General features: G+C 43.5%; 2 protein-coding genes and 1 long non-coding RNA gene across 10 annotated transcripts in view; 1 reads left to right on the top strand and 2 right to left on the bottom strand.

Moving 5' to 3' along the window:
• The first annotated feature begins 1,191 nt into the window (after positions 1 to 1,191).
• On the top strand, positions 1,192 to 3,678 carry LOC125987278 (uncharacterized). 8 transcript variants are annotated; one of them, XM_068648912.1, is made up of 13 exons: positions 1,192 to 1,325; positions 1,382 to 1,503; positions 1,679 to 1,720; positions 1,782 to 1,838; positions 1,908 to 1,962; positions 2,031 to 2,073; positions 2,160 to 2,217; positions 2,295 to 2,357; positions 2,429 to 2,523; positions 2,587 to 2,618; positions 2,697 to 2,824; positions 3,050 to 3,166; positions 3,262 to 3,678. In XM_068648912.1, exons 1-12 carry the CDS (start codon positions 1,219 to 1,221, stop codon positions 3,067 to 3,069), a joined length of 822 nt encoding a protein of 273 aa, XP_068505013.1. In that variant the 5' UTR covers positions 1,192 to 1,218; the 3' UTR covers positions 3,070 to 3,166; positions 3,262 to 3,678. The 8 variants fall into 8 exon arrangements, 6 of the variants coding, with proteins under 6 accessions (XP_068505013.1, XP_068505012.1, XP_068505014.1 ...); XM_068648911.1 differs by having other exon boundaries at positions 2,031 to 2,086; positions 2,290 to 2,357; XM_068648913.1 differs by lacking the exon at positions 1,679 to 1,720 and having other exon boundaries at positions 2,031 to 2,086; positions 2,290 to 2,357.
• LOC125987332 (uncharacterized) lies at positions 3,042 to 5,783 on the bottom strand. The gene is made up of 3 exons (XR_007487986.2): positions 5,696 to 5,783; positions 5,378 to 5,432; positions 3,042 to 3,648 (listed from the first exon to the last, which is right to left on the bottom strand). It is a non-coding gene; the product is annotated as an uncharacterized lncRNA (long non-coding RNA).
• An 878-nt stretch (positions 5,784 to 6,661) lies between these two features.
• Positions 6,662 to 27,922, bottom strand: part of col8a2 (collagen, type VIII, alpha 2) — a 39,607-nt gene continuing 18,346 nt past the window's right edge. Inside the window, exons 3-5 of the mRNA XM_049751415.1 lie at positions 20,739 to 20,882; positions 11,009 to 11,188; positions 6,662 to 10,361 (exon numbers count right to left, since the gene is read on the bottom strand). Of these exons, the coding sequence (XP_049607372.1) occupies positions 8,458 to 10,361; positions 11,009 to 11,180 (2,076 nt within the window). The 5' untranslated portion in view covers positions 11,181 to 11,188; positions 20,739 to 20,882 and the 3' untranslated portion in view covers positions 6,662 to 8,457. The remainder of the gene's footprint in view (positions 10,362 to 11,008; positions 11,189 to 20,738; positions 20,883 to 27,922) is intronic.

Raw genomic sequence — 27,922 nt, 5'->3', positions numbered from 1 at the left:
GTTACTCTCCCTCTCACATAACTCAAAGTGACAGGAGTCATGTGCAATGGAGCGTATCAGTCAAAGACTTATGTCCATGGCAGTGACAGAAGGACAACGCTCACCTCAAGACTGAAAACTGCCTTCCAAAACCTAAGTGCCATTGCACAACCACCAAGCAATAACATTTTCAAATGAGTGAAGCAAATCTGCTAAGAAAAACACAAAGACTTACATTCCAGTTGATTAATTTTTGGACAGTTCGACTGTTCGACTGCCTCAAATGTCAATAGAATTGACACTCCGTTCCATTTCACTCTGTTCCAGGTTTCTCTGTAATCTCTCGCAAATCTCAAATCTAGTCACCTTGCTGATTGTGTGAGGATGAAGTAGGCGAGCAAGGTCCAGGAGGGACATGATCAGTCTCAGTTGACCTCTTCGTAAGGGATACCACACTTCCCCTAATTGCATTAGTTTATTTCTTCAGGCAACATCTTTCTGGTAATTGTCATGACTTTTAAAAAAAAAATTCGAAATTTCCGTGAAAAAATGGTCAAGTGGTATAAGATTTGGCCTGGTGATTAGGAGACCCGGGTTCGAGTCCCGCTCTGGTAACATTTACATATTACCCAGAACCATGGGTGAGATTCGAACTCGGTTCTCCTGTACTCAAGGTAAAAGCTTTAACCACAAGACCAGTTGAGACCTTAACAATTGAGTTTGATTATTCGTATTTATGCATTACTTTGAACATCTACCTTAAATACAGAACAGAAATGCGCGATTTCCATGGCAATGTGGCCGAATGCTAAAATTCTGCGCTTCAGATCGGACAACTCGGGTTCGAGACCCACTCTGTCTATCGTTTACAAATCAAACGGTAGATGCAGCAAGAATCGAACTCAGGGTCTCGCGTATGTAAGGGGACGACTTTAACCGTCCGGCCATTGGAGAGACCTTTAGACGACTCGCTTCTTTGTACTTCACCTTTAGTCTTCAAAGATGTTCAAAATGGTCTACAAATACATATAAATCAAATGCGTCATCCAACAGACTATGGTCGAGTGGTTACAGACTTAGTCTCCTGAAGGTGAAGTTTCTGGTTCGCGCCCCGATCACGCCATCAGGTATCACTTTGCCATTTTACTCTCGCTTCCGCACAAAGCATAAGACTTTTATTTTTTTCCCCTTATGCTTGTTAATGACGTCATCACAAAAATACTATTTAAGACGTCACAAATGCGCCAATCATTCTCTTGCTCACTTCTGACAGCGTCACGTCGTGCTGGTCCACCTGCTGCTCAGCACGCTTCTCCACAGCATGCAGCGTTGACAACGTTGACAAGGTGACTTTTAGCTATTTAATAGCGTTTTAAAACTAACAGCTTTTTCTCTCTTTCAGCGTCAAGGTGCAGTTTGGACGTGCTTACGCCTTGCTAACATGCAAGCTAAAAAGGTTTCTCTATCGTTGGGAGTTAACGTCTTCAACTACCTTAAATTGCATCAAACGCCGTTGTGCCGAAGGTAAGACAAAACGTTTGCATAAATTCACAACAGAATGAATCAAATATTTTGCTGCATGCGCATTAATTGTCTAATCTGTCTACAGGTGCGACTTTTCAAAATGAGCTGAATAAAGTGGATTCGCACTTAAACCCTTTTAATCAAAAGCATCTAATAGTCTCATTTCGGTCCACAGGCCTGCATCTGCCACAGAAGAACCAGATTGACTGCAAAAAAGGCAAAAATTCCGTTTTTATTTGGACTATTATTAAACTAACCTTTTTCCTTTGTGTCTGCAGGTTTCAAAATGGCTGACTTGCTGTCCCGTGAGCCCTTGCTTCGTGACACTTTTGCAAGTAGACTCCTGCTGAACAATGACTGAAAACTTAACACTAGATGGGTTGTAACGTTCCTGTGTCTTTCAGGCCAACAAACTGCGCCTGGAGAGAAGTCCAGAGCTGCCCCTGCTTTCTTCTATTGGTGAAACACAAGCACAATTTGGCCAATTTATTTCAGCATGTTCATTTTCTTCCCGTTTTGTCCACCAGGTGGAGACAAAGGACCTGGTACCTGCTGCAAGGATTGACTAAAGTAAATGCTCCAGGTTTGAATCTGTTTAATGACAAACTTGACTAATCAAAATGCCTGACCCGTTTTTTTTTTTTTTTTTTTTTTAGTTTCAGGTGGTGCTGGTGCAGTCAGTCATAATAAACTTCCTGTCCAACATGCTGACTGGTAACAAAATTTAGCAAAAATTTGGCACCATGGCATGTTAAGAATACTAACCTGCTTTTTCCTTTCTCGCAGTGCAGCTTCCAGTAGGAGAAAAACCCTTCACCTGCTGGGCCTAGAAATTCTCCAATACTGTGCCATAGGTACTCAAGGCGGTCTCAATTTTCAGTGTTGAGATGTGCAAATCAACTTACTTGACTGTTCCCTTTTGCAGGTGTGGCCGTCCAGGAGAGTCTTTGCAACATTTCAGGAGTTCGGCCTCCTGTTACTCGTGCATCAACGACCCAAAGTCTTCAGCAGAAGGCTACAGTTAAAAATAAAAACAGTAAACTTAAATTTGAGTCTTTGTGTTAATGTTCCTTTTCTTTACAGGTAGAGTTGGCAAACCCTGGTCCAGAAAGCGGAAAGTTTGCCTTCAGCAACAGGTGCTAGAAGGCTCTTCACTTTTTAGACTTGGATTTGCTCTCTGTGGTTGTTACAGGTTGGACCTACAAGGGGAAACCAGACATTCCTGGTATGCTACTTGCCAAAAGCTTCAAGATGACTTTTTGGCAAGTGCAGAAAGTCTTTTGGGTCTGCACCACCTTGCTGCCTGAAGAGCCCTCTGCTGGTAAGAGAAGGAAAGTACATTTCATTTTAACCACCATGTTTCAATAGTTTAATGATATATATATATCTATATATCTATATATATATATATATAGATAGAGAGATAGAGAGATAGAGAGATAGAGAGATAGAGAGATAGAGAGATAGAGAGATAGAGAGATAGAGAGATAGAGAGATAGAGAGATAGAGAGATAGAGAGATAGAGAGATAGAGAGATAGTTTCCAGTGTGGGGCACCATGGAGTAACTGCTCACAGCGGAAGCTGAGGACCAGAGCACAGGCTCATGCTAGCAGCATGCTTTTTCGTGTTTCTTCCTCATCTCTAAGGCAACCTGAGAAATGGGTAACATTTGCAATTAAGTGATAAGCTCTTTAAATGCTAATCATTGCACAATCTGCATGACAACTTTTGTCAAATACATTTCTAGTTTCTAACAGGCAGCGAGGAATGAGATCAGTTTCCTGGTCAAGCAACTCAACACTTTGCGCCATAAACAGCTCTTTCGCACTGGGAAGTTTCATGCCAAAACATTTTCTGCACGCATTGACTGGCTTTTTGACTTAAAAATCTTTTTTGTCTTAGGTCCAAGCACCAACTCCTCACCACTCGTCCCAATGGCCTACCACTCCACCACTTGTCCCAATGGCCGACCACTCCACCACTTGTCCCAATGGCCGACCACTCCACCACTTGTCCCAATGGCCGACCACTCCACCACTTGTCCCAATGGCCGACCACTCCACCACTTGTCCCACTGGCCGACCACTCCACCACTTGGCAACAAGCAGACTGCCATCCACCTTATTTGTGATTGAATGTTTACTCTGCAAAATAAAGTTTGATTACAAAGAGCACTTTAACTCTCACTGCTTCATTCTCAAACACATCACAAAAATCTAACTTTAAAAATATTCTATTAAAACAAAACCAAAAAAAATTCAAAATTTTATTTTTTCGGAATTTTTTTCCCGTTTTTTTTTTTGTCCCTGGATTTTTTGGGGGTTTTTTTTGGGGGGGGGGGGGATTTTTTCAGAAAATTTTTGGAAAATGAGGCGGGCCAAAACGGAATACTGCTTCATGATTCGCTGAAAGCTCAGAAAGTGGGCGGGGCAACGACAATGACGAAATGTGACTGGCCGATAATGGGGCGTGTATATGCAAATGAGGTACCCTGTGATTGGTTGGGTTTAAAGTGGGCGTGGTCTTGAAATTTTGACGCAATTTGATTGGTCGAATGTGCAAATCTTGCATTCTGATTGGCTGTTGAAAAGTGGGCGTGGTTATGCAAATTAGGTGCTGCGCTGTGATTGGTCTGACTGAATTTTGGAAGAGTTAAGAGGCGGGCAAAGTAGCACTTAGGTTTTGGAAGGCAGTTTTCAGTCTCGAGGTGAGCGTTGTCCTTGTGTCACTGCCAGGACACAAGTCTTTGACTGTTTCCCTTCATCTCACATGACTTAAAGTGACTGCAATGGAATTGCTGTCATGATTTAAGTGACTGCATTTGAATTGCTGTTACTTTGAGTCATGTGAGATGGAGAGTAACAGTCAAAGACTTGTGTCCATGGCAGTGACACAAGGACAACGCTCACCTTGAGACTGAAAACTGCCTTCCAAAACCTAAGTGCCATTGCAGCAACCACCAAGCAGGAAAAACTTCAAATGAGTGAAGCAAATTTTGCATTCCAGTTGATTAATTTATTGGACAGAAAAGCAGTTTGAAAATATTTGAGCAGTCAATGTTTGTGTGAGACTAATATAGTTGCACACAAACATTAGTGACAGGCCTTGCATGAAAGCAGCTTAAGTGTTTGATGAGCTCAGGTGAGATGTCACTTCTAATGACACGAGTGCCACCAAGGGGAAGGTGAGCACATGCAAACAGCTGACATCTCTCACTGGGACAAAACCCAAGTGCCAGGTATTGCGTAAACTTCCTAACACTTTTGGTTGGGTTTTTCAATGACACTGATGCAAACCAAGGTAGTTAAATATTAATCAAATGTATATTTCTGACTAACTTTGTTTGCATCACTGTCATTCAAAACATGTTTAGAGGTGTCTGATGAAGAAGTTGTGCAGTACCAAGCACTTAGGTTTTGGCCCAGTCAGACATCACATCTCTCATGGAACAAACACTAACAATTTACGTGCCAAATATTCGTTTTGTTTAACTATTTCCTTGGGAGTTTTAATAATACACTCTCCTATTTTTAACACTTTATTTAACATCGAATATCACAAACTATGAAAGGACCGAAACAGTAATAGAATACTCAACTATAGAGCATTGGCGCTCTCTGCGGGAAACATGTTGTACTGCACCCACGCCACTTCTTGCTATGTCTTTTGACTACAACTTCTGAAACTAATGGCCCACTGAAGTTACCCACGAGCTAATTCACTTGGAAACCATCAAATAACTCAAAGCACGAATTATATTATCTCTACAAAAAAAAAATAGTACGTCTCATTAGACTTGTTGATGATCTTCTCTAGTCATCGAAGGGATAATATACTCCAAATAAAAAAAGAAGGAAACACAACATGCAGTACCTTTCGAAAATATGTCCAAGTAGACGATGAGCAGCCGACGTGGAGCCTCCATCATCTTTTGCGTGGAAAACACAAAACAACATGCAGGACAAACGATTTTTCCTTGATTTACGTTTGATCGACAGCCGAGTTCCAGTTGTGGGCGGGCTTGCTGACAAGCCAAGCCACCTTTGTTGATATTGTTCTACGATAGCTAGCGAGCAACAAACAAACTCGAGGAGCTCGTCTCATAATGATGCTCCTGCATATTTACATGTAAACACAAAATGGAGAGCATAAAATTGTTAGCAATACGTATTCAAAACAGTTAGTACTCACCTCACCAGTAGCGCTTGCTGCACGGTGAACAGGTGTGACTACGGCAACCGAGAAAGCTCAATTCAAATAGAACCAAACGCGTTCTTGCCAAGATTCCTTGTTTTGACGTCAAGGCAAGCGTAAAGCCAATCCTCAAGACCGTGTTCATCCCAATAAGACAGAGTTTATTCGTCACTGCGTCACTGACGCAGCAAATATTAACTTTCAAACTTTAATATTTGTCTCTCATGAGTAGAAAACAAGAAGTAGTTCCAAGAGACCGTTTTAATAACAGTTACCTTGCACACCTCTATTGGGTCATAGTTGCCCATTCTTCCTTGCAGAGTTGCACAAATTCAATCTAATTGTTGTTGTCACTTGCTGTGAATAAAAATAAACTACAATAATAAAGTTAACTCGCTTAAGTCTGTTTCAAAGTTTGCACTTCTTTTAATTGTCGTTGAACCATTGCAATGCAAGCATACATATTTTGCGTTTGCCATATCACGGTGTGACTGACTGGTGGCCAAAAGTTGTCAGCGCCTCCTGGTGGTGCCGGCCGGCGGCGCTGCTACAGTTGCGGCTCAGCTGGGGGAAGCGGAAGGCGGGCGTCCTGGAGGTTGGGCCGTACAGGCCCAGGTTTCGGGCCGCCGCCGACTTCTTGGGCAGATCGTGCGATCGAGACGAGGAGTGGGACGGCGTGGACGGGAAGCGTGTCTGGTACAAACCTTGAAGGGGTGCGGACGGCGTTTTGCACACTAGCATCACCTAGTGACCTGTCATGACTGGTTTGTTTTAAAAATCACGTTCCATAAATGACGGCAATCTGGCTGACATCGCAGAACACTGCGTCGTCTTCAGGCGCTACTCTGTTGCCATCTCCTGGTCAGTATGGGAAATGCAGCCGGTTCTTCAGTCAGTTTACATTTTTTCCTTCTATGTACATTTAATAATATTGCTACACAGAGAACAAAGAGAAAACTTCAGTCTGACACAAAGTAGGCCTTTATTGATATCGTATCAATACAATCAAGTACTTGTAGATTTTTGATAAGCAGGAGGGAAAAACAATTCCAAAATCAGAATGAGTGCATTTCATACTCACAATTTACTGCGCGAAAAGAAACGCAATAGCCTTGTGTGAAAAAAATCTGATAAATGTATACATTGTGCATTACACAAATAATAAAATCTCCACAAATAATCCTCAACAAACACAACACTAGGATGCAAACTACATATTGTAAATTCTATTAACTCAACAATGTTGTTGTTAAAGTTAAATCCCAGTTATAGATTCATCCCTATTAAATTATCATAAATGTATAAATATCATTAAGTTCATGTGCAAATGGGAATGGCCGTGTAATTATCAAATGCAACTAAAACAAAAATCCCTTCAAAACCAAAGCAAAGTATTATATATATATATATATATATATATGTATGTGTATATATATATATATATATATATATATATATATATATATATATATATATATATATATATATGCACATAGTGTGATAAGATGGCACTTATTGTCACTGCACACTCTGCAAGCAAGTGACATTGTCTACAAAACACAAGGACAGAGAATAATAACCACACATAATTCACATCACCATTTCATATGCCCAAAAATAGAAGGCTAGCAAAATAAGCCAACATACAGTACATCACGAGCCTTGAACTGCCTTGCAGACTCACGTTACAATAATGACTCATAGCATTTGCTTGTTTGCGTTATGTAGACAAACTGGACAGATACAAGTGCATTTCTTTTTTTAAACGTTAAAAGAAGGCAGAAATGCAAACACAGCATGTATTTTTATCTTGATGGCTTCAATCAGCCGAAACGAGTACAGACTGACTCTCTGGCCTACCCACCTGACAAAGAAATCTGCCAGTGGGTTTGTTAACAAATACATAACTTGCATTTCACAACCTGCAGGGTTCGGGCTCCCTTTACGAGTTCACAGAGTCGACGTGGAATTATTTGCATTTGCGGCTCGCTCTACTTTTTGTTCTGAAACATCTTGTCAACTTTGGACTTGACAAAAAAAGCCTTCAACCAAATGCATAAATTCCACAACCCTACTTTCTCTGGCACCAAATGACGAATTGTGTAAACATGATTGACACATTGTCAATTACATGAATATAGCCATGGGATGTCAAACGTTTGCTGTATATTGAGATTGGCTTTTTTTGGCTAGTTCAATTCAATAAATTAAGTAAAAAGAAAAAAAAAGTTTAAATGTAAGAAAGCAACCATGAGAAAACTGGATCAAAGTAATTTAGCACAAGTGAACGTGATGTTCCATTTTTTTTTTTAAATTGTACGTTGTACTGATGCTAACTTGGCCAGGATTGTCATTCATGAACTAACACAAATTTGCCATCTCTCTTAAATGTCAGGTGATTTTGGTCCTGTCTGCATGTGGCATCGAACGATTTGAGTTAAGGCACCCAACAGTCTGACTAAAATAAACAACAATGACAAAAATAATAACAAACAACAATAATTAACATAAAAAAAAGAACAACCCAAAAAGACATTTGAATGACAACAAAGCAAACAACACTGAATAAAATTCCTTCCTCCCCCTTTAGAAATGCTCTTATTGTGATTTCGACTTTCTCTTTCTTGGCTGTAAAGCAGACAAAAACAATGACAGGAATATTAACTGTACTGATTATTGTTTTGGGAAATGAGTATGGCTGCAAGTATCTTAGGTTTTGGTCTGCTCCGAGGAGCTCATGGTTGGAATCCAGCGGAAGGTTATGTGGGGCAGAGCAGGAATCCTGAGAACGAGGAGTGGATGTACTCGGTGGAGTAGAGACCGTTGGCCTGATCCGAGGGCATCTGGATCCAGACCTTGTCGCCTTCTTTCAGCTCGAGGACAGCACTGCCGGACGCCTGGTCCATGTAGCCTTTCTTGTATTCATCGTAGGTGTAAGTAGCTGGTACATTGTTCTTGTACAAGGCTACCCACAAGCTAGTTCCCTTCACATGCACGTGATACGCAAAGTAGTAGACACCCGACAGGGGAGCGGTGAAGATGCCGCTAGCCGGATTGTAGGCATTTTGCCCGTTGTACAGAGTCCGGTCAAATATTATTGGCATACCGGAGGGAGGGAAAGGCTTGGAGAGAATGGCCGTGAAGGCCGGCGCTAACGAGGCAGAGAGCGGAACTTGACTGTACGCCGGCCCCTTGCGGTCTCCCGGCACTTCCCCCCCTTCCAGCTCGGAACCTGTTGGACCCGCAACGACTGTTTGGCCATTTCCCGGAAGACCTGGGGGACCCGGCGGGCCCGGTGGGCCGGGGTTACCGTTAAGTCCAGAAGGGCCTGGTTTCCCCGGAGGACCTTGGGGACCAATAGGCCCTTTCTCCCCCACTTTACCCAGTCCTGGAAGCCCTGGTAGTCCAGACTCACCCTTCAAGCCAGGGGCCCCCTGTGGTCCCATGGGACCCATAGGCCCCTGAAGGCCAGGGATGCCTGATTGGCCCCTGGGGCCAGGTGTTCCCATAAATCCAGCCTCACCTTTAGGTCCCTGAAGACCTGTCAGCCCGGGATTACCTGGGAGACCGATGTGTCCTGCTTCACCTTTGGGCCCAGGTTTTCCAATTGCTCCATTTGGACCAGGTAGTCCTTTGTCTCCAGGTATACCAGGTCTCCCTGCATTTCCATTTGGACCTTGGTCACCTCTGAGGCCAGGCAGCCCTGGAGGTCCTTGGGGCCCGAGTTCTCCTTTAAGTCCTGGCATGCCATGTTTTCCAGGTAGTCCCATGGGACCGTGGAGTCCAGGGGGTCCTGGTTGTCCATTAAGACCTTGTTCGCCAATTGGACCCACCATTCCTTGCTCTCCTTTGTCTCCAGGTAGACCAGTCAACCCAGCATGTCCCTTTTCTCCTTTGGGTCCACTTAAGCCAGGTTTTCCAAAGCCTGGAGTACCTGGAAATCCTGGGGAACCCCTGAGACCTTGCTCACCCTTTTGACCTATGTGACCTGGTGCTCCTGGCGTTCCATCAACTCCAGGCTTCCCTATCCCAATAGGACCTGGTTGACCTTGTAGACCTGGAAGCCCAGCCTCTCCTGGTTCCCCTCGATCCCCTGGAAGTCCCTGATCACCCTTAGGGCCGAACAGTCCAGGCAAACCCTTTGGTCCGGGTTTGCCAATGCCTGGAATACCAGGTGGTCCTGCACTACCTTTCAACCCAGGGGGACCCCTTATACCAGGGGGCCCTGGTGTCCCGTGTCCATTCTCACCTTTAACCCCACGCTCACCTGGAGGACCAGAAATACCTTTTAATCCTGGTTCTCCCCGACTACCAGGCGGGCCCCTAACACCTGGAAGCCCAGGTTTCCCATTCAAAGACAGCCCAGCCGGTCCTGGAAGTCCCGGCTGTCCCGGTTGACCCCTCAGGCCCGGTTCACCACGAGGACCAACCTCGCCATTAGGTCCTGGCATCCCCTTTGGTCCAATCTTTCCTGGTAGTCCTGGGAGTCCTGGTTTACCAAGCCCTGGAAAGCCAGGTGGCCCTTGAGGACCAGGCTGCCCGTTGAGGCCGGGGTTCCCAAGTCCAGGTTTTCCTGGAATTCCTGGAGGACCGGGTGGTCCTCTTGGTCCGGGTTTGCCTTGGGGCCCTGGCTCTCCCTTTACATCTAGCATGGGTGGCCTGTCTAAAAAAGAAAAAAAAAAAGAAAAAAAGAAACAAAGAATTAAAAAAAAATAGTTAATTAATTAATTAATTAATTAAACATGCAACTTTTAAGCTCAAAATTGTACCTATAAAATTGCAATTTTTAAAAACAAAGACCAAAACGTAAAAAAATAGAGATCCAAACTGTTGTTTTCATCAACAATGACGAGATTGACTTAATGTTGTACACACTACGTACACCCGCTAGGTGGCAGTAAAAGAAAAGTATTTGTCTGACTCATATTGATCACATATTTGATCACTATTGTAAACGCAATCTTTGAATGGTGGTGGTGGGGACGAAACAAAGGGAATCGTGGAAATCATTTTCATGGCCCTGATGATGATTTTGATAACAACAAAGCACAATTTAGGGATTACTGCATTATAACCTGACTAAACGGAATTGTATTTCTTCCACTAACCCTCCTCCCCCTTCCCTGCTCCATCCCAGAACTCAAGAATGCGAGACAAACAACGCAGAAACAGCATCCAGATGACTACTTTGGGTCACTTCTACAAACAAGGTGCACTCAGACCTCCCAGATGCTGGACTGGAGGATTCTGATGAAAAAAAAAAAAAAAGCTAACATGCCGATTGCCGCAAAAGGCCAGATCGCAACTCACCGACATAATGTCCCTTGCCCTCTCTGAACGGTGGTCCGACGGGTCCTTTCATCATGGGTTGCATGTACTTCATGTGAGTCATGGGGGGGTAACCTCCAGCAAGGACACGCCCCCCTTGCATCAGGAGCACACAAACAAGGGCCAGCAGCATGGTGGACAGCATCCCAGGCATCCAATGAACTGAAAGAAAATGAAAATCCACCAGATGATGTGCGATGCTTACATTAAGCTTGAAAAGGTCTAAGCACCAAAGAAAACAACTGAAGTGAAAAACTCAACGATGTGCCTCCGAAGCGAGGAACGGGCGCATTAGTCGGCCTTCAGAAGAGTACAGGGGGATAAGAGTTACTAAACAAACACGACTATTAGCGCTTATGAGAACAGGAGAACCATATGAGCAACAAGGACACACACAGATTTTCATCTGCATATATTTGGTCAACCTGTGATTTGACGCCGCCGCTGACAAAAAGCCAAGATTCTCTTGACTCAACTTTTTTCAAAGGTGTTTTCATTGCCACATCTGCGCCGAGATCAGGTCTGTTTTATAGCTTGGCGTTCGGTGCCGCCGTGGTCGATTTTTTTCAAGCAACCGCACGAGCTCGACAGTCCAATTCTTGTTTTACAGTCGTTCCATAAAAAACTTTGCCTGGGTCACTGAGCATTTTTAAAGAATTAGTCACACGTCTGCAGCCTCCCCCTGCGACTAAACACCGATCAAACTGAATTGATAGTGAAAGTAAGAATGTCAAAATGGCAGAGATTCCAAGAGAAGTTTTTGGTGTGGTGTTTTTTTTTTTTTTTTTAAATTTACTGGAAGACTGGTTGGCACATAAATATGTCTGGTATGGGGTCTGCGGTTTTGGTCCAAGTGTGATTCATCAGGAGATTCCCAGGTACCCGCCACCCCGCTGTCGACTCGCTGCTGAAATCAGCAGCACCGGAGGTGAAGCGACTCGACCTTCATTTTCGGATCCAGACGACGCAGCTATTTCCTCAACCGCAAGCCCGCCGGGAGATAAACGCTACACCCGGGGTGAGGATTCGGTGTCACGATGAGGAGAAAAGCTGCTGTATTTGAGCGGCGCTTCGATTGGAAGACATTTTTTTTTTTTTTATACAGCTATGACCTTGACCTTAATCAACCACACGCAACAAGTCACGGGTGGTCTAACTGCTAGTCCACCCCAGCTATCCTCATTTAACATAACATTTGTGTCTTGGGAACTTTCAGCACCAGGCGGAGGAAAAAAAACACACAAGTCTAGACAAATGCATAATAATGGATTTTACAGTTTGCCGAAGAAAAACAGAACAAATCCGATCGCTATCAGTCAACGGGGATTTTGAATATGAGCACCAATTTGATGTTCCAATACTTTTGGAGAGGACTACACGCTCCATTTGAATATATTCTATGCGAAAAGGAAAAGACGGCACACCTCATTTAATGGAGAGGGGCGTCTCATCATACTTTTCTTTTTGGTGGGGGTCGCGTTTCGGATTCCTCCAGGTTAGCAAAAGTTGAGTGGACGCTGATGGAGTGCGTAAATGGAGGCAATTGAAAAGGAAATGGTAAGTGGAGAAGAACGCGTGAGGACAAGGACAGTGTGGAAAAAACAGATGGGGGTCTACTTGAGGGGTTTGGCCTTCTTCGTGACATCATTTGGAATAGCCTCAGTTGAGTACAAAAGCAGATGCGCTATTTATAAAGACGGTCGAGCAAAAAAGAAAATTATTTGTCGTGGTGCTTTATGAAGTCAGTTGATTCATCGAGTTCATTGGAAGTGGAAAAAGGATGAAGTACAGCCAAGGATGGCTTCCAAGAGGAACGTCCTCATTGCGGTTTTGCTTCTATCAAAGGATTTGCAACGCTGAGCCCGTCGCAAGCCACTAACAACATGATGCCGTGTTAGCTAACCGAAGCGTCCTCTGCCGTCTGAAACAGCCTCACATGTGCCAAGCAAACAAAAACATGGAAGGAAAGAACTTTTTTTTTCAGCTTGAAATGGAAAGAAAGGGTTTTGTAATCAGTGGTGGAAATCTGAGGCTCAGGCTACTGAACGACATATTGAACTATTGTTTGATCATTGTTCTATTAGAAGATGAAGCTGATATAAAGTGACACAAGATGGTCTTGAGTGAAAAAGAATTGACTAAAAAGTGCCATGGGCTCTTCCAAGAATGCTGCAACCAGGAAATGAGCATTGGAGCCTGGGAGCTCTCTGCAGGGCCGTCCGTGCGCGGAGGCGAGCCAAAATGCATCCTACGCAAATCGTATTACACCGCTGCCAATCAAAATACAGCGGGATTTTGTTTTTAGGATTCATTCGCTTCAGAAAGTTGGACTAAAACCAAAATGTACAAAATCCAAAGCAAGATTTTCGATAGGAAGTAATGTAAATTCAATTAATCCGCTCCGGACATTTCACAATATGAACGATACATTTGCCGTATTGATATAAAAAACTAAACTTGCAGTCGCTGCCAAACTATTTTGCATTCAATTGATTAATTAATCAGTCAGAGCTAAGCTAGCACTTTATTTTGAAACTCAGAGTTCACTGGCATATGTAGCGCATTGAGCTCAAATTCTTCTTCGCCCTTAAATCCTTATTATTATTCTTTCTCGTTGAGGTCTAAAAGAAACTTGCTGAAATAACTTCCAGTCGGAATGGAAATTCAATGAGCTGAATCCCAGTTGAGCTCCATTAGCTGTTGATTGGCCTTCTTTTGATTGATCACTTTGTTAAAAGGCTGCCGACCACAGCTTTAGTCTCCAGGAGAAAAGAACCCACAAGACCCCCACCCCATCCAGCTCACACGCAGGAGGGGCTCCTGCACCTCCCATCAGGGTCAGTGGACGACTTTATTAGCTCTTGGCTATAGAATACTTTACCAGCACTGGCCGCACTCCTTCCAAACTCATTCGCATGCTCGGAACATAAACTTGTAGTACAGGACACGTTTTTCCTCGTGGAAATGCACCAAAAGACAAATTATTCATAGTTGATTCACTGCTGATTGTTTTCTTGATATCAAATGGAGACAGAGAGAGTCTTGAGGTTGCCAGAAGCAATAATTAAACTCTGCTCAACACAGAGGAGGAAGCAAAAGTGTGTGACCAAAAAGTTGCCTTGACGCAAATGGTGACCGGGTTTATCGTCCCCCCCCGCTGTGTGATTTATGACTTTGCGCTTCTATTCAAACCAGATCTCCATATTTGATTTCTCGCCACAGCGGAGCCATCTGGAGATACGCAACGGGGTGTTTTCATTTGTTATGTTCGAGATCAAAATCTAAAAAAAGTCCATCAACGGGTTATCGGTGCAGATTTGTAAAATTATTCTCAAGCAGCAAAGATGTTGCACGTATGTTGCAGCTGCAAACTCGAAATAATCGGGACAAAATGTGTCTGGGTTTTCTTGCCAGAATGTCATATTTGACTGCTATTCATCTGCGAAAGCATAAAAAAAAAAAAAAAAAAGGAATTTAATGACGACAAAATTCCCATAATTGTGCTGCTTTCAATGAACTCGGTGCGCTTGTTTACCTGGCTCATGGAATTCTTGCAGCGCCGCCAAGAGCCAATAAAAAAAAAAAAAAAAGCACAGCCTCTCCAAGGCTAGACACGATAATAACCTGGTCGTTTTAAACCATTGACATTGAGTGGGGAGGGGGAGGAGGGGCGTGGGGGGGCGTGGGGGGGGGATTTCAAATCCTGTTGCGGTGACGGAAGAGAGCTGTTTGCTTGACGCGTTCATCATCGAACGCAACTTGGCAAGACGCTCCGCCCGGCGGCGTTTGATGCGAAACATATTCACTCAATCCTCTGTTATCCATTTACAGCTCGTGCTCAAACATCTCCGGGATGGATTTAAAGGTCTGCGCCCGGGGAGGAATGCGACCCTCAAAGCACTGTAAAAACAACCAACTACTAATCTTCACTTTGAACTTACTGCCTCTGCTCCCACTTCACACTTCTCGACTGCCCATCCGTTTATCACCTGTCAATCAAATGCCCACACCCTCCCCTCCCATCGGATCGCCATGACGTCATAGGAAATATCGCTAATTATGAAGTTGGTCATTCGCCGGGATCAGGTTTGCGCGCGCTGTCACTCTTCATTGCTTTGCGGTGGTGCTTTACCGCAAACACAGAGAGGGGTATTTTTTTACAAGGATCTTTGCGGAGGGAGTAATAAATATTAATTTTTATAAGACTGGGAAGGAGACGCACTTCCTCTTCGGCTCAATTTAAGAAGTTAATCCAGATGACGTGATGGTGAATAAATCACTGGTCTGAGTTTATTGCGCGGATGTCACTCAAAGGGGGAATTGCAGTTCCCTTTTATGGGATGTTTCCAGATTATTCATAAAGAATTTCAGGGAAAAAAATTCTGAAAACATGCGTATATGTTAAAAACCTGCTTGGGTTCTTGACACTGCGAACATTTTGTTTTTTGTTTTGTTTCGCAGAGTCAATCCCCGACCTCGCCTTGAGATACAAGTTTAATTTGTACTGTAACCACGCTCGTAACTCCAAACACCCATCTCAAATCATCATTCATAAATAAATTGGTCTGCTTGGAGCATCCAACCGTTCAATCTCACTCAGGCCGCTCTTATCTCAACTCACTACTGTATTCCGATAAAAAAAAACAAAAAAAACAGAATCACTTCAGAAGCTTCCAAAAGCAAATCAGGATTGGATTCTCTCTATCATCAATCTGAATGTAAAATAAAATAAAAACCAGGTGAGCGCATGCATCATCTCATTCCTCCAAGCTGCCGCCCGAGTCACAAAATATTAATCCGCCACCAAACATGATGTCATGCAAAACGCTCAACACCGACTGTCGTGTGTTTATTGTCACAGTAGCGGGGGGGAAAAAAATTAACCAGTCTTTTCAGCTGCACTTGTTTTTTCAAGCCCCTCTCAGGTCTGCACATTAGTCCTGATGAAACTGATGTGGGGCTTCAAACTGCTACCAGATGGAGGACTTGAGACCTTCCCAATCGAGCAATGCCAGGGTGCGATAACTTCATCAAAAAATGACTGATCTGTGCTCCGAGTGGACTTCTAAAAAAAAAAAAAAACCTCATCGGGAGACATGCAGTCAAATTGAGGAAGCTAGGATGCTGAAGCTTTAGCGACGTCTCCGTATTTGGGCTTGGCCAGCTATGTTAACACAGCTCGTGGTATGAGAGTTGTGTTTAGACGGCTTTGCGCAGCCCCTCATCTAAGAGCAGTACAAATAGACCCAAACGTCGGAATAACACTTGCGGGAATGCAAGGCGGCATAAAGTGCTTGTTTGCTTTGGATGAAGATTTGAGATCCGAGGCTGACGGATAAACTCGCCCCCGTGTTGCTGTGAACATGCTCGTCACGTTGCTGTTTTCGATCCTCCCCCTTGTGTCTCCGCTTTGGAGAATACAACGTCTGAGGTTTCTAATCGTATGACTTAAAAAAAAGCACTTTTCAATAATGGCTGATTGCTCCCCACTTGTGCGTGTACAGTGATCCCTCGCTACTTTGCGTTTCGTTTATCGTGGCTTCACTACATCGCAGATTTTTTTTTCCAAATTAAAAAAAACATTTCAAAGTCAAAATAAAACTTCTAAATTGAGGAAACATGTGTCTAACCTTTAGGACAATGTAGTATTGCTCCAAATGTTTATTTACATTCCTTTAGAAGTCCGTTGTCGCGTGTTAGCACAATCAGGAATTAGCATCTTTCCGCTAACTCGTTAGCCTGCCCAGTACTTCTCGTTGGTGACCGTACTTTGCGGATTTCTCTTATCGCGGGTGGTTTTTGGAACCGATTATCCGTGATAAATGAGGGATTACTGTATTTGTCAAATGTGTGCCTGAGAACAACTCAAATGGCGTCGCGCAAGCTAACTGCTACAATTTGCTTATCACATAAACACAGATGTGTAATCACGTCTCGACCGATAGGGGAGACAAAAGCCCCTGCATCTGGGTTTACATGAGGATCTTGCCAATGCTGATTTTCTTGAGTGCTCCTTTTCTTGTTCTGCCGACCAGATGATTCAGCCAAAGAAATATCACCTCGCATTATTTTGTCTGGTTGTCTGTACTGTGCGTTTTTATCGTCTACCCTCCTCGTCTACAAAATGCTCGCTGCATTGAATGATGAAGGCGAGTTGAATTCCAACATTCATCCTGAATGACAGAGAGAGAGAGAAAAAAAATACTTGAGGAGTTTCTCCACGTGAAGTAAATTCAAGCCTTCCCGGCAGAAGCAGTTGGAGCAAATGATGAGCAATAGCCGCTTGGAGACTTCCATGAACTTTTGTCATCACTGCTACCGGGAGAAGCGTCTTGTATATTAAAAAAAAAAAAAAAAAGAAACTAGAAGACAGTGACTGGATCTGTTATTTTGAAAAACTGAACGAGAATGTTATGAACGACTTAGCTGATTGCTGCAGCTTTGAGGTATTAAGCCAGCTTATTGCAAAAACGAACCGGGTGTTCCCTAAGGAGGTAAACAAAGAATTGGAGTCGCACAATCCAGGCAAAACGAAACCCACCAATCGCGTGTTTCTCTTGTCAAAATCTCAAATCGTCGGGCCCGATCAAAGGCGCCACATGCTTCCCAACAAATCCAACGCTCCTCCTCTTGAGTCTCCTTTTTTCTATACTTCATCCTACTCTTGAACTTGTAATTTGTAGGGATAAATATTCTTGATGTATACTCAGCCTACTCCCCCCCTCCCCCTCCCTATTGTTCCCCCTGCTGATTACAGGAAATGATTATAAGAAAAGCTGCAAAAAAAAAAAAAAAGGACCGGTAGTGTTATACACCGGCCGGCCTAATGCCGTGGAAGGTTGCACAATAAAACATGTTGCTCAACAGGCTCAGTCTGCACAGAGAGCCTTTAGTTTCCGAGCCAAGGCGAGGGAGAAGGAACATCCCGCGGCCGGCCAAGCAACAATCATGGGATATCGTAACGTCTCAAGCTTAAATTGGCTGTTTTCTTAAATTGTCAAACTTCTTCAGCGACTAATTCAACTCGGGGCCACGGTGGGCAGAAATGGCTACACACTTCAAATTGGACAAACCGCCGCGTAATAGCTTATGACAAATCTATATTTTTGAGAAGGAATACCACACAACATGTCCGCCGGTTTACTTTAAAGACTGAATTGGCTTTGTGTCCAAACCTTGGTGGGAGGTGAAATGGAGTCAAGTTGGATTTTAGACGTGGAAGAACTCTGTTAGGAGTTAAAGGGCAGATCCGGATAACACAAATGTCACTCGAACATCCATCCACTGCTGAAATAAAACGCCTTTTTTAAATTACTCCAACAGCGTAACAACATTTTTTCCCCAACAAACTGCCTCACATGAGTCTAAATCGGGCTGAGACTTAAACAATAACAAAGTCTGGAGCGTTTCAAATGGTCCCGAAAGACCTGTTTCCAATTTCTTAGCCTCTGACCCGTCTCGAGACGGATCCGTTCAGCCTTCTGCATCCAAAGCGGAATAATAAAAATAAACGTAGGATGAAAAGAGGGATTGTATACAACTCAGGTGCTGACCCCTGTTACGAGTTAGCCGCAAAATGAAGGGCAATGAAGTGAGCGAGCTAAATAAATCTACCTGTGTGAATTTTACGCATGCTAATTTCCACGGCTAACGTTAGCCTGTGCACTTTTCTGGGTTTGGCAATGTCTGGCACTAAAGAGCACTTTAGTGTGTAAATCAGGATGGAAAGATTGGAACGACTGGAAGACGTGTGGAAGGAAGTCAAGAAACAAAACAACGATGAAAGCCTTCCACTTTTTCCTGCTTATGTCTGCTAAGCGAGCCTAGCGATAAGCTTCACAGAGCATGTTGACAAGTCGCCTTTTAGGTGGGAGAGACTTAAGGCTTAAGTCATACTGGGGAAAAATGACTCCATTCACTAAAAAACAAATTCAAGCGATTAAATCTGAATGCACTTGGCAGGGGAGTACAAAGTAAAGCTTGACGTGTATTCATGTCAACGGCAGCGAAGGAGTTAATGGAGTTTCCATTCCACTTCCGAGCCATTCTTCAGTATCAGCAATAGAATGGAATTAAAAAGCCAATGCATTAATGTGGCTGTAATTACGGGCAAAAAAGTATTTTGTCAGGAAAACGCTTTGAAAGAAAGCATGAGCCTTGGCCGGGTTCGGAAAGCAGGGACATGTTTTCACTCTGGCGGAGTGCGTGCGTGCGTGCGTGCGTAAGCGCACGCGCGCATGTGCGTGTGTTAATGGTTTCTCGATGTGTCAAACACGTTTGTGTCGACAGGAAAATAAAACGGCATCCCATTGGAAGATGAAGACGTGTTAATGAGACCGAGTCAATCTCACTGATTTGCAATGGTGGTATTGACTATAAATGACTTTTCAGGCACTGAAATTATTTTTCCATTTGTTTGGAGCGTCTGAAGTTTCCAAACAAAGCAAATAAGTGCAGGCAGGTAGCTACCTCACTTGCAAAATGTTCAGAGCCAGGCTAAGGTATCAACAAACTAAGCACCTGCTAAAAACCTTGCAACCACTAGAGGGCGTCCAAGAGCAATTATAGTATATTATTGTTGCCCTTGCATCTTTTTTAACCCAAACAAATGAACCGCTTGACCTTTTTATGGTAACTTTTCTGGTTCTATATTATTTTAGAGGGGAGGGGGGCACTTATAACACTGCCCTCTTGTGAACTAAATGTGCAAACGCCTTATTTATTCTATTTATTATCTATTATAAAATGCAGTCAATTCATTTGACTATAAAGTTCTCATTTTGACCAAAAAAGGTGGTAAATTAAAATACATATATTTATGACTTATTCCGACCCCTCTTTTCAAATGCTTCTTTTGCTATGACATCACTTTAGCATGTTCTATATGTGAAAGCGAAGAAGACGAGTTCATCTGGTTGAAACGTGTGCCTGGCGAGCACACATTGGAGAACATGCCAAACAGGTTGCCGTGGTTACGGCACCATACCGCAGGTGCGTTTCCGCGACAAGGAATGCGAGTATCATCAAAAGAACAATTCGACACCAGCTCTGAATTACGAGTCAACGCAACGGAGGGTCCTAAAGCCCTTTACTTCTGCAGCGAAACTCGATTTCCACATGGAGTGTCATCTCGAGGCATGCAACACACAGGCAGGCGCACATCCAGATGAAACAGATGGAAGCTGCCAATTGTTTTTTGGAAATCACAACTCGAGTCCGCTCACTTTTCCAGCGCTTGTCCCCTTTCTGTTACTCTCATTCTACACTTCTCAAAATTGTGCACTCCCCCAAAAAAACAACAACAACAACATAGGAAATATGCAGATGCCTGGGATGTTTTTTTTTTTTTTCCTTTTTAATTTTCCCCCTCACACTCTTGTCGGGACACCTGAGAAGTCAACAGCTTCACCTCCTGTTTGCAATAAACGGATGTCGTTTCAATGGAATGCGGTGGCGCTTGCCAGTGGCGTCCCCGGAGGATGCAGAGAGAGAAGCGGTGTTGAAAAAGAGAAGAGCAAAAAAATAAAATAAGGGCCACGTGTTTGTGGCTTGTTTGTTTCTTCACGTCCGACCAAATAGATACTAACCCTCACTATGGAATCGAAATGTTCCACCTAATTCAACATCACATGTTTATGGACACGAACTTAAACGTTTTTGAGGGACAGCAGCTGACGGGACAAAACGATGGAGCAGGTTGGAATGGGCTTACCTTTTTCTGCTCAGCGTGTTCAAAGGTGGCAGGAGGAGCAACACAGGTGTGATCTTCAGGTGGATCTTCTCGTCTACCTTCAGCCACGTGTGTCTCCCATGGGATGGGGTGGCATCAGATGTTCAATGAAGCCCCCTCTGAAATCTTGAACCGGTCCAGTGAAGAAGAAGAAGAAGAAGAAAAAAATCAACCACAGGTGCAGCAAACTGCCTTTTAAAAGAGGAAAAGAACAAAATCAATCCATGTGGTTTTTTTGGGCTGAGTGAGAATGTGATGGAGTTGGAGGAAAAAAAAAAAGACAGGGAAAATCCTCTCTGTGCCCCGTTGAAGGAGTCCAGACGAAGGTCTGGGGAGCACCTTCCCAAACTACGCTCTCCCGTACTCCAGGGTGGAAAGTAGGAGGGAGCAGGGAGAAAGAGAGAGAGGGAGCAAAAAGTGCCAAAAGTCAAGACTCTTTGCTGATCAAGCACTCAGGTAGTCCCGAGCTGAAAGGCTGAGGGTCCGATCAGGGTGCGCTCCCACTAGCACCACTTATAACCGGGGGGCCGAGCACCTCGTTGGACCAATCTCCCTGGTTTACTTCCTCGATCCCTCGCAGGCTTATTTTGGGAAAAGACAGACGGGATTGTTCACCCCCCTTGGTACAAAAAGCGAGTGTCTGCGTGCCGGACGACGAGGGGAGTGTGCAGGATGGGGTGGGGTAGCCTTGAGAAGGAGGGCTAAAAGGAAAAAAAAAAGACGTCAAACCTCCCCAGAAATCATCCCAATGCTGCTGGGATTCAACGTGTAGATTTTGGCACTTAGCAAGCCCGAGATGTTAATCCGAAAATCTCCCCGTTTTTTTTCTTCCCTTGCCTGCAGCTCCAATGGGCAATTAATAATCTCCCGGCATGACATAACGCTGCATGGGAACCGCCGCAACGCACAGAAGGCCTTTTGTTGTTTTCCCCTCACAGCCCACTGCTGCTGTTTGCGTATAATTGTTACATGATATCCAAATCTCTCGGGGTTAATCACCCCGAGCGATGCATTCGATAGCCCGGCTCGCCCGCCTAATCGTTCCATCAATTACGTTTTTTTTTTTGGTGATGACTTCATCAAGCAACATCAAATCAGAGCAATTCCCAACCGGCATTTTAGAGCGATTAGCAGGTGGACCAAATAAAATAAAAATAATAAATAAATATAACAAAAATAATAAATAAATACACAGTGTAGTTCCCAAAAAGTTGGAAGCATATAATCGTTTAAGATATCACAAATTACGATTATCGCCCAAAGGGATAAATGATCAAATCTATTCAAATGTTTTTGGGTCCACACTTAATGAGCTGTTGAAATGGAATAATCTGAAACTAAATAAACCCGAGCCGTCACGTCTGCGAGTGTCGCCCTCACTGAATCGTTCTCTGAAGGTGGAAAGGGTGGAGTGACCAGATGCCCAATGATGATGTCATCAATAGGAGCCCTGTGTGGCTTTTAGGCCCGCCATTCATTCATCCCGGGGTGTGTGTTCCTGCGGGAACAAGTGGGACCTTATTGTTTGACGCACTCCCTCTTTTGAGAAGGGGAAAAACATAAGCAACCACACCGTCTCCATAGCTATAGTCGGTTAAAAAAAAAAAAAAAAAAAAAATCAGATCTCCGGGTCAGCCCATACACACCTCTTGGAAAAGCAAAGTCACCTCCCACTCCGCTGTAACTTTTACAAGGTGAAACATTCCCGACAAGACGCACCTGACGATGACAGTTTTTTTTTTTTTTTTTTTTTTTACCCCCCCAACTCAACTCTCCCTTTCATTCCATTCCAGCAGTTACGAGTGTCAACAAACAACTTGGCAAAACCGTTCCGTCGCATCACACAGCCTTGATATACGTCAAAGTCCTCCCGAAATAAGTCATGAAAGGCAGGTTGGCGTAACCGATACACTCCACCCTGTACACCACACCCACCAAACATAGACCGGCTATGTTTTCAAATTTGGGGGGGGGGGGTGAGTCTGTTCTCGTCAAAGGGGTGTGTGTTCAAACTTTTCGGGGTGAATGCTTGGCGTGTGTTGAAAGACGGCTTGTGAGATTGATTCCAAATCACGTTAGGGTCAAACTCGTTTAAATTAATCTCACTCTGAGGAAAGGATTGTATGTTGATAATTGGTATAATACGTTTTAATCTAAGCCCAGATAACTCAGGGCCTACTTTGAATGCAACTGGGTCTCGAATTAAATTCAACCTTTTGGAAGGTTAAAGTTCACATGAGGACAGCGGGCGTTCGCTCTTTTCTCTCGGGCCTTTTATACGTCGGTAGTTTCCCACCAGCATGGATTGAAAAGAGCCATTTTTACTCAGGTGATGCGGTTCACCTTTGTTGTAGCCTCTCAAAGGAATGCCAGGCATTCACACGTGCACAAAAGAGGAAAGGAATTATCGTGTGGAAGAGGATGATGGTGTAGTCAAAGATGTCTGTCTGGTGGACAGGCAGCATGAGAACGAAGGAATGTTGCATTGAAAAAGCCATGGCACGCCATTGGGAATGTGATTTTATGTGCTGGATAAAAATTAAGAGCTTTCAAACCAAACTTGTCCAAGGAAATTCTTTAGTGAGGGTTTTGGGATTCTGCCATTATGCTCAGCTGGCACTGCGCTAGTGCTAGCGTGGCTATTTAGGAAAGTGAATAAGATATAATATGGATACAGATTGGAGGCAGCTGGATTTAGCTTTGGAAGTAGAAATTGAATTTTTGTGGCGAAAAGTCACATGAATGTCAGTAACAGAGACTCCCCACACTTCGCTTTTTAGCCCTATAAAATCACATTATGATTTCCAAAAACACAAACAGATTGTTCAAGTGTAATTTCCCCAGCAATTGACTTAATTGATATCAGTGAGGAAAAGACAATTGCAGCCCAAACAAGTTGAGACAAATTCAACTGATTGAACATAAGACAAATCTGTCTGCCGTTCACACAGTCCAGATTTCCCATGCCCCGGGCTCAAGATGTGTTTTATGCAAACAAGCAATGATTAGTTTAGCAGAAAAGCAATCGCGTAGGCTGAAGCAGCTGTGAGCAAGACTGACCCAAAAAAAAAAAAAAGCAAGCAGCAACTCAAACAAGCACCTCAGTGTTGAAGGGAAAGATTACAAAAGGAGAACGCAAAACAGGAGTCGGTGATGCAAGATATGCAGTAGGCAGACATGCCCAAGTTGAAAGCATACAAACATTTGAAAGTTCTCCAACTACCACAAGGGGGCGACAAACGTTCCATATTGTGGGATCAACTCACCCAAAACACATTTACAAATGTTACATTTAATCTGCAAGATGGCCTCATCTAATTCTGACGTGAAATTTCAAGAGAGACTGAGCTGTGTCTGCAATCTTTTCCCTTGACCTTTGACCCCCTCACTAAGAAACGTTCCCATAGGCCTTTGTGAAGGCCTCACCGCCGTCCTCTTACTTTTTGTACAAGTCTGTTACAACAAACATTTGGCCACTTGACCTCGTGTTGACCTCTTGTCTTGTGTCTTTAAAGTGACACGACCGACCGCACACACACACGCACACACACACGCGGGGTCGGCTTCCGATTTATGACGCACCCTGACCTTGATGCTCGCAGGAACCTCCTCCCTAAACAGCTGTTTCCGCCACCCACCATCAGCAAAGTAAGAAATCACGCCGGCGTCACCTCCAAATCGTCACGTGAGCCGCTTTGAATTTCCAACGCGCCATGTGCAAACGTTTCAAGAACACAAAACCCGAGACTCAGTCAGAACCATTTCTGAATTCTCAACTGTCAGACGGGATCATTTTACCGCCTTGATCACGCCGGGCGTACAAAGCGGGAACAAAGTGACCTTGTTGGACGAGGGTGCCGTAAAACGTTTTGCGTATGAGTTTCATCGATCACTTCGGTTTTTAATGAATGACCTCCACTTGTTTCTTCACGACAGAAAAGACCGAACTAAGATGGCATTTGAGTTTCTCCACCCAAAGGCACAAGTATTGTTTGAACTCTTCTTAAGTTTCAAGATTATGTACGTCATGATAAAATAACTCAAAAGTACTCGATGTTCTGTCCCAGAATGAAAATGTCATCACTTCACCAAATCGATCTGGATATAAAAGGCCGTTTTTTAGTGATTCGATTTAAATAGCATGACGCTACGATGCTAGCTAAAAGATTTCACCCTTCTGTGTTTTCTTTTTCTATGTGAATGAAAACAGACAGCGGGCCTTTAGCTTTTCTTCGCTAACACGTAGCATCCAAACTGCCGCGGAGGACCACCCAAGGAGGCGTCGAGTCCTAGAACGCCGTCAAAACCTGATTCAGATAACGGGCATAACTTGCATGGATGGAGAGACAGATGTGCTCCAACATCAGCTTTACGAGAAACGACCAAGGGCCAAAGAGAATAAATTGAGATGTAGCAATGTGGTGCTTTGAAATAAAACGTTTGATTTTATTTCTATGGTGGGAAATGACGGAATACGAGGTGCGAGAAAAATTTCAGCACATTTCGTTTGGTATTTCTCCATTCTTTACACGTCGAATGCGATTTTTCCAAGTTGTCGTCCGACAACACGGCGACTGACTTTTACCAATTAGCGCCTTCTTGGATTCCAAACGCCCGCTGCTCTGGCCTGTCCCTGTTTTGTACACTCTCGGGTGTTTATCTTCACGAGATGCCGGCTCGGGACATGTAGATTTCCTGCTTTGACTAGCCGCGAGCAGCAGGCGTGTCTTTTCTTTCCTGAGACAGACGTATAAACATTATTGTTGGAGCGACGGCCAGGAGCTCGTATAGGACAAGGTCAGAATTTTTCTGTCAGCTGCGCAGGTGTGGGAGCGAGCGAGCGTGTGTTCAGGAAAGACGTAAAAAGGGCGGGCGGTCTTGGGATTTGAAAATGATGAGAAAATAAACAACAGGGGATTACCAGACACATTGGAAAAGGTTGGGAACCATTCGTCATTAGTCATCCATCCAAATGATTTTAATGGCTTCGTCTTTAATCTTTCAAAAATGAAAGCTAGGTTCTTGAATCTTAGATGAGGGAACCGCTTTGTACTTAACTGCAATTGATTTTATCTGGGAATCTGATCTCGTTTTTTCACAACGTCTCCATCTGGTGTCTGATGATACCAGTCCGGCAAATGGAGTTCGGAACCGATCTGGAAACGTTTGCCCTTGTTCCTTGAATCCAAGGACGAGCACAGTTCTTCTAATCTAAAATTCCAGATCTTTGTTTCTTCTTAATCTCCAATCACGACATCTCTCACATTCTCCTCTCGCTCGTCATCGGCTCCGTATTTCGTGTGTGTGTGTTTAAGGTTGAGCCCTCAACCCAACCAGCGGGGCTGTGGTCCGCTTTTAAACACTTCACATGGAGCTGGTTAGGAGGACATTCCTTCCATGGAGGGAATTTTTGGCACCCGGTGCCTGTAATGCAGAAATCATAAACGATGGGTCGGGCTCCATCGCATGGCATGGCACGCTGTGAGCTCCATATCCGACCTTCTTCTTCTCTTTCCTCTCTATATTAGTTTTGTAACCTTTTACGACATCTCGAACACGAGTCCTGAGTGATGTGACCCAAAAAGGGATCGTTTTAAAGTACGTGTGTTCACAGCTGGCACGGATGTTTCAACACGAGTCTCCAGCGACCACTCGCGTCGGGATCTCGCTCCATGCAAATAAACACGGCTTGGAGGCACCTCACGTGCCTGAACATTTAAATATGAGCAAATGAAAACAGTGCAGACTGGGCTCCAAAATAAATCGAGATATTTGATGCACTTTGATATATTTGCATCAGCTGTGGAAAAAAAAAATCTACTCTTTGGCTAACATTTTTAATGTCAATATTTGGGATGATTTAATAAGATGCATTTGATGCTTGGAGTTCTTACCCTTCGCGATAAAAATTAATCTATTCCGGGGTAGGGGGGGCTGAGCCCTGTTGCGAGTACTTGATGTCATAATCCCCAAAACACACAAAAATGCCTTCAAATTTATTCGACACTATTACATCTAAAAATGTAATTTAATCTTATTTTATATTTTAATTTAATTTAATTTTATAATTGTAATATTATTACTATTATTAAATTAAATAAAACGTTTCTTATTTTATTCCATAATTTTAATTTCTTTTCTTATTTTAATTCTATTTTCTAATTTTATTTTCTAATTTATTTTCAAATTTTAATTTGAATAATATTACTATTATTAAATTAAATTATTTCTTATAAAATAATTTTGTTCTGTTTTTCATTTAAATTGATCATAAAATAACAAAACAGTTGAATTAATGACTTTAATAATGTCGTGAACTCTCCTGGGTTGGGTTTTCCAAAGGAAACAGCCAATCATAAGACCACTGAAAAACTGCTTGAGCAACACAATGGTGACCTTGAATCCTGCATGCTTTTCTGCATGTAATGATATCTAGATTAAACACAATATTATTGTTGGACCCTAGAAGCCAATCAAGATTTCTCTCAAGCATGCATGGTAAGTGTGAAAACTCAGTATTTCTCCCCACTTCCTGATACATTAATAGGCAGGAGAGGTGATGGTAATTAAAACGTTGAGGGAAAAGGACAACTATGAAGGTCAAACCATTCTTGACGACTCAATCCAGCCTGCAAGCAAACCATTATTATGGCTCAAACTGTTGTCATCTTAGATTGCGTCTGCCAATAAATGGACCAAAAGCAACATTAGAAGAAGCCAACATGCAATCCTTCCAGACTTCCCATTCCTGTCTCTGGCACTCCGTCACAAGCTTGTTGATCCTACCGAGGCGGGCGCGTCTCCCAAAATTTTATCGTTTGAAAACACCACTAATTTCTTGAAACAATGGGAAAAGTGACATTTTTAGCACTTGGGAGTGTTTCGGGGCTCATTTTAAGGTTTTGATTTAAGAGCTGATTACAACATGACAGAATATTGCCCTGAACTTCCATCCATTCAGTAGCGGCCATCCGTCAAGTCCCAAAGTGACAGTTGACCTTTGACCTTTTTTGATTTTTCTAGAAGCAAGCTATCTGTTTTTCCCTGCCGAACGAACGGGAGCACACAGGAACGTGGAGTAATCTGTCTGGGCCAGCGTGCGGGGTTATGCACGGGCTCACGTTGAGGCCGGCCTAATCACCTTTCGGATCAGCCGGGAGAACAGA

This window comes from Syngnathus scovelli, chromosome 19 (genome assembly GCF_024217435.2).
Source record: "Syngnathus scovelli strain Florida chromosome 19, RoL_Ssco_1.2, whole genome shotgun sequence".
Lineage (NCBI taxonomy): Eukaryota > Metazoa > Chordata > Actinopteri > Syngnathiformes > Syngnathidae > Syngnathus > Syngnathus scovelli.
The sequence above is the reverse complement of the archived record's forward strand: the minus strand, read 5'-3'. Positions and strand labels throughout refer to the sequence as shown.

Coding starts and splice junctions, on each gene's coding strand:
- LOC125987278 (XM_068648911.1), top strand. CDS start 1,219: ATGCGCCAATCATTCTCTTGCTCACTTCTGACAGCGTCACGTCGTGCT. Junction 1,839..1,907: donor GCTTCGTGACACTTTTGCAA/GTAGACTCCTGC, acceptor TGTGTCTTTCAG/GCCAACAAACTGCGCCTGGA. Junction 2,218..2,289: donor CCTGTCCAACATGCTGACTG/GTAACAAAATTT, acceptor CCTTTCTCGCAG/TGCAGCTTCCAGTAGGAGAA.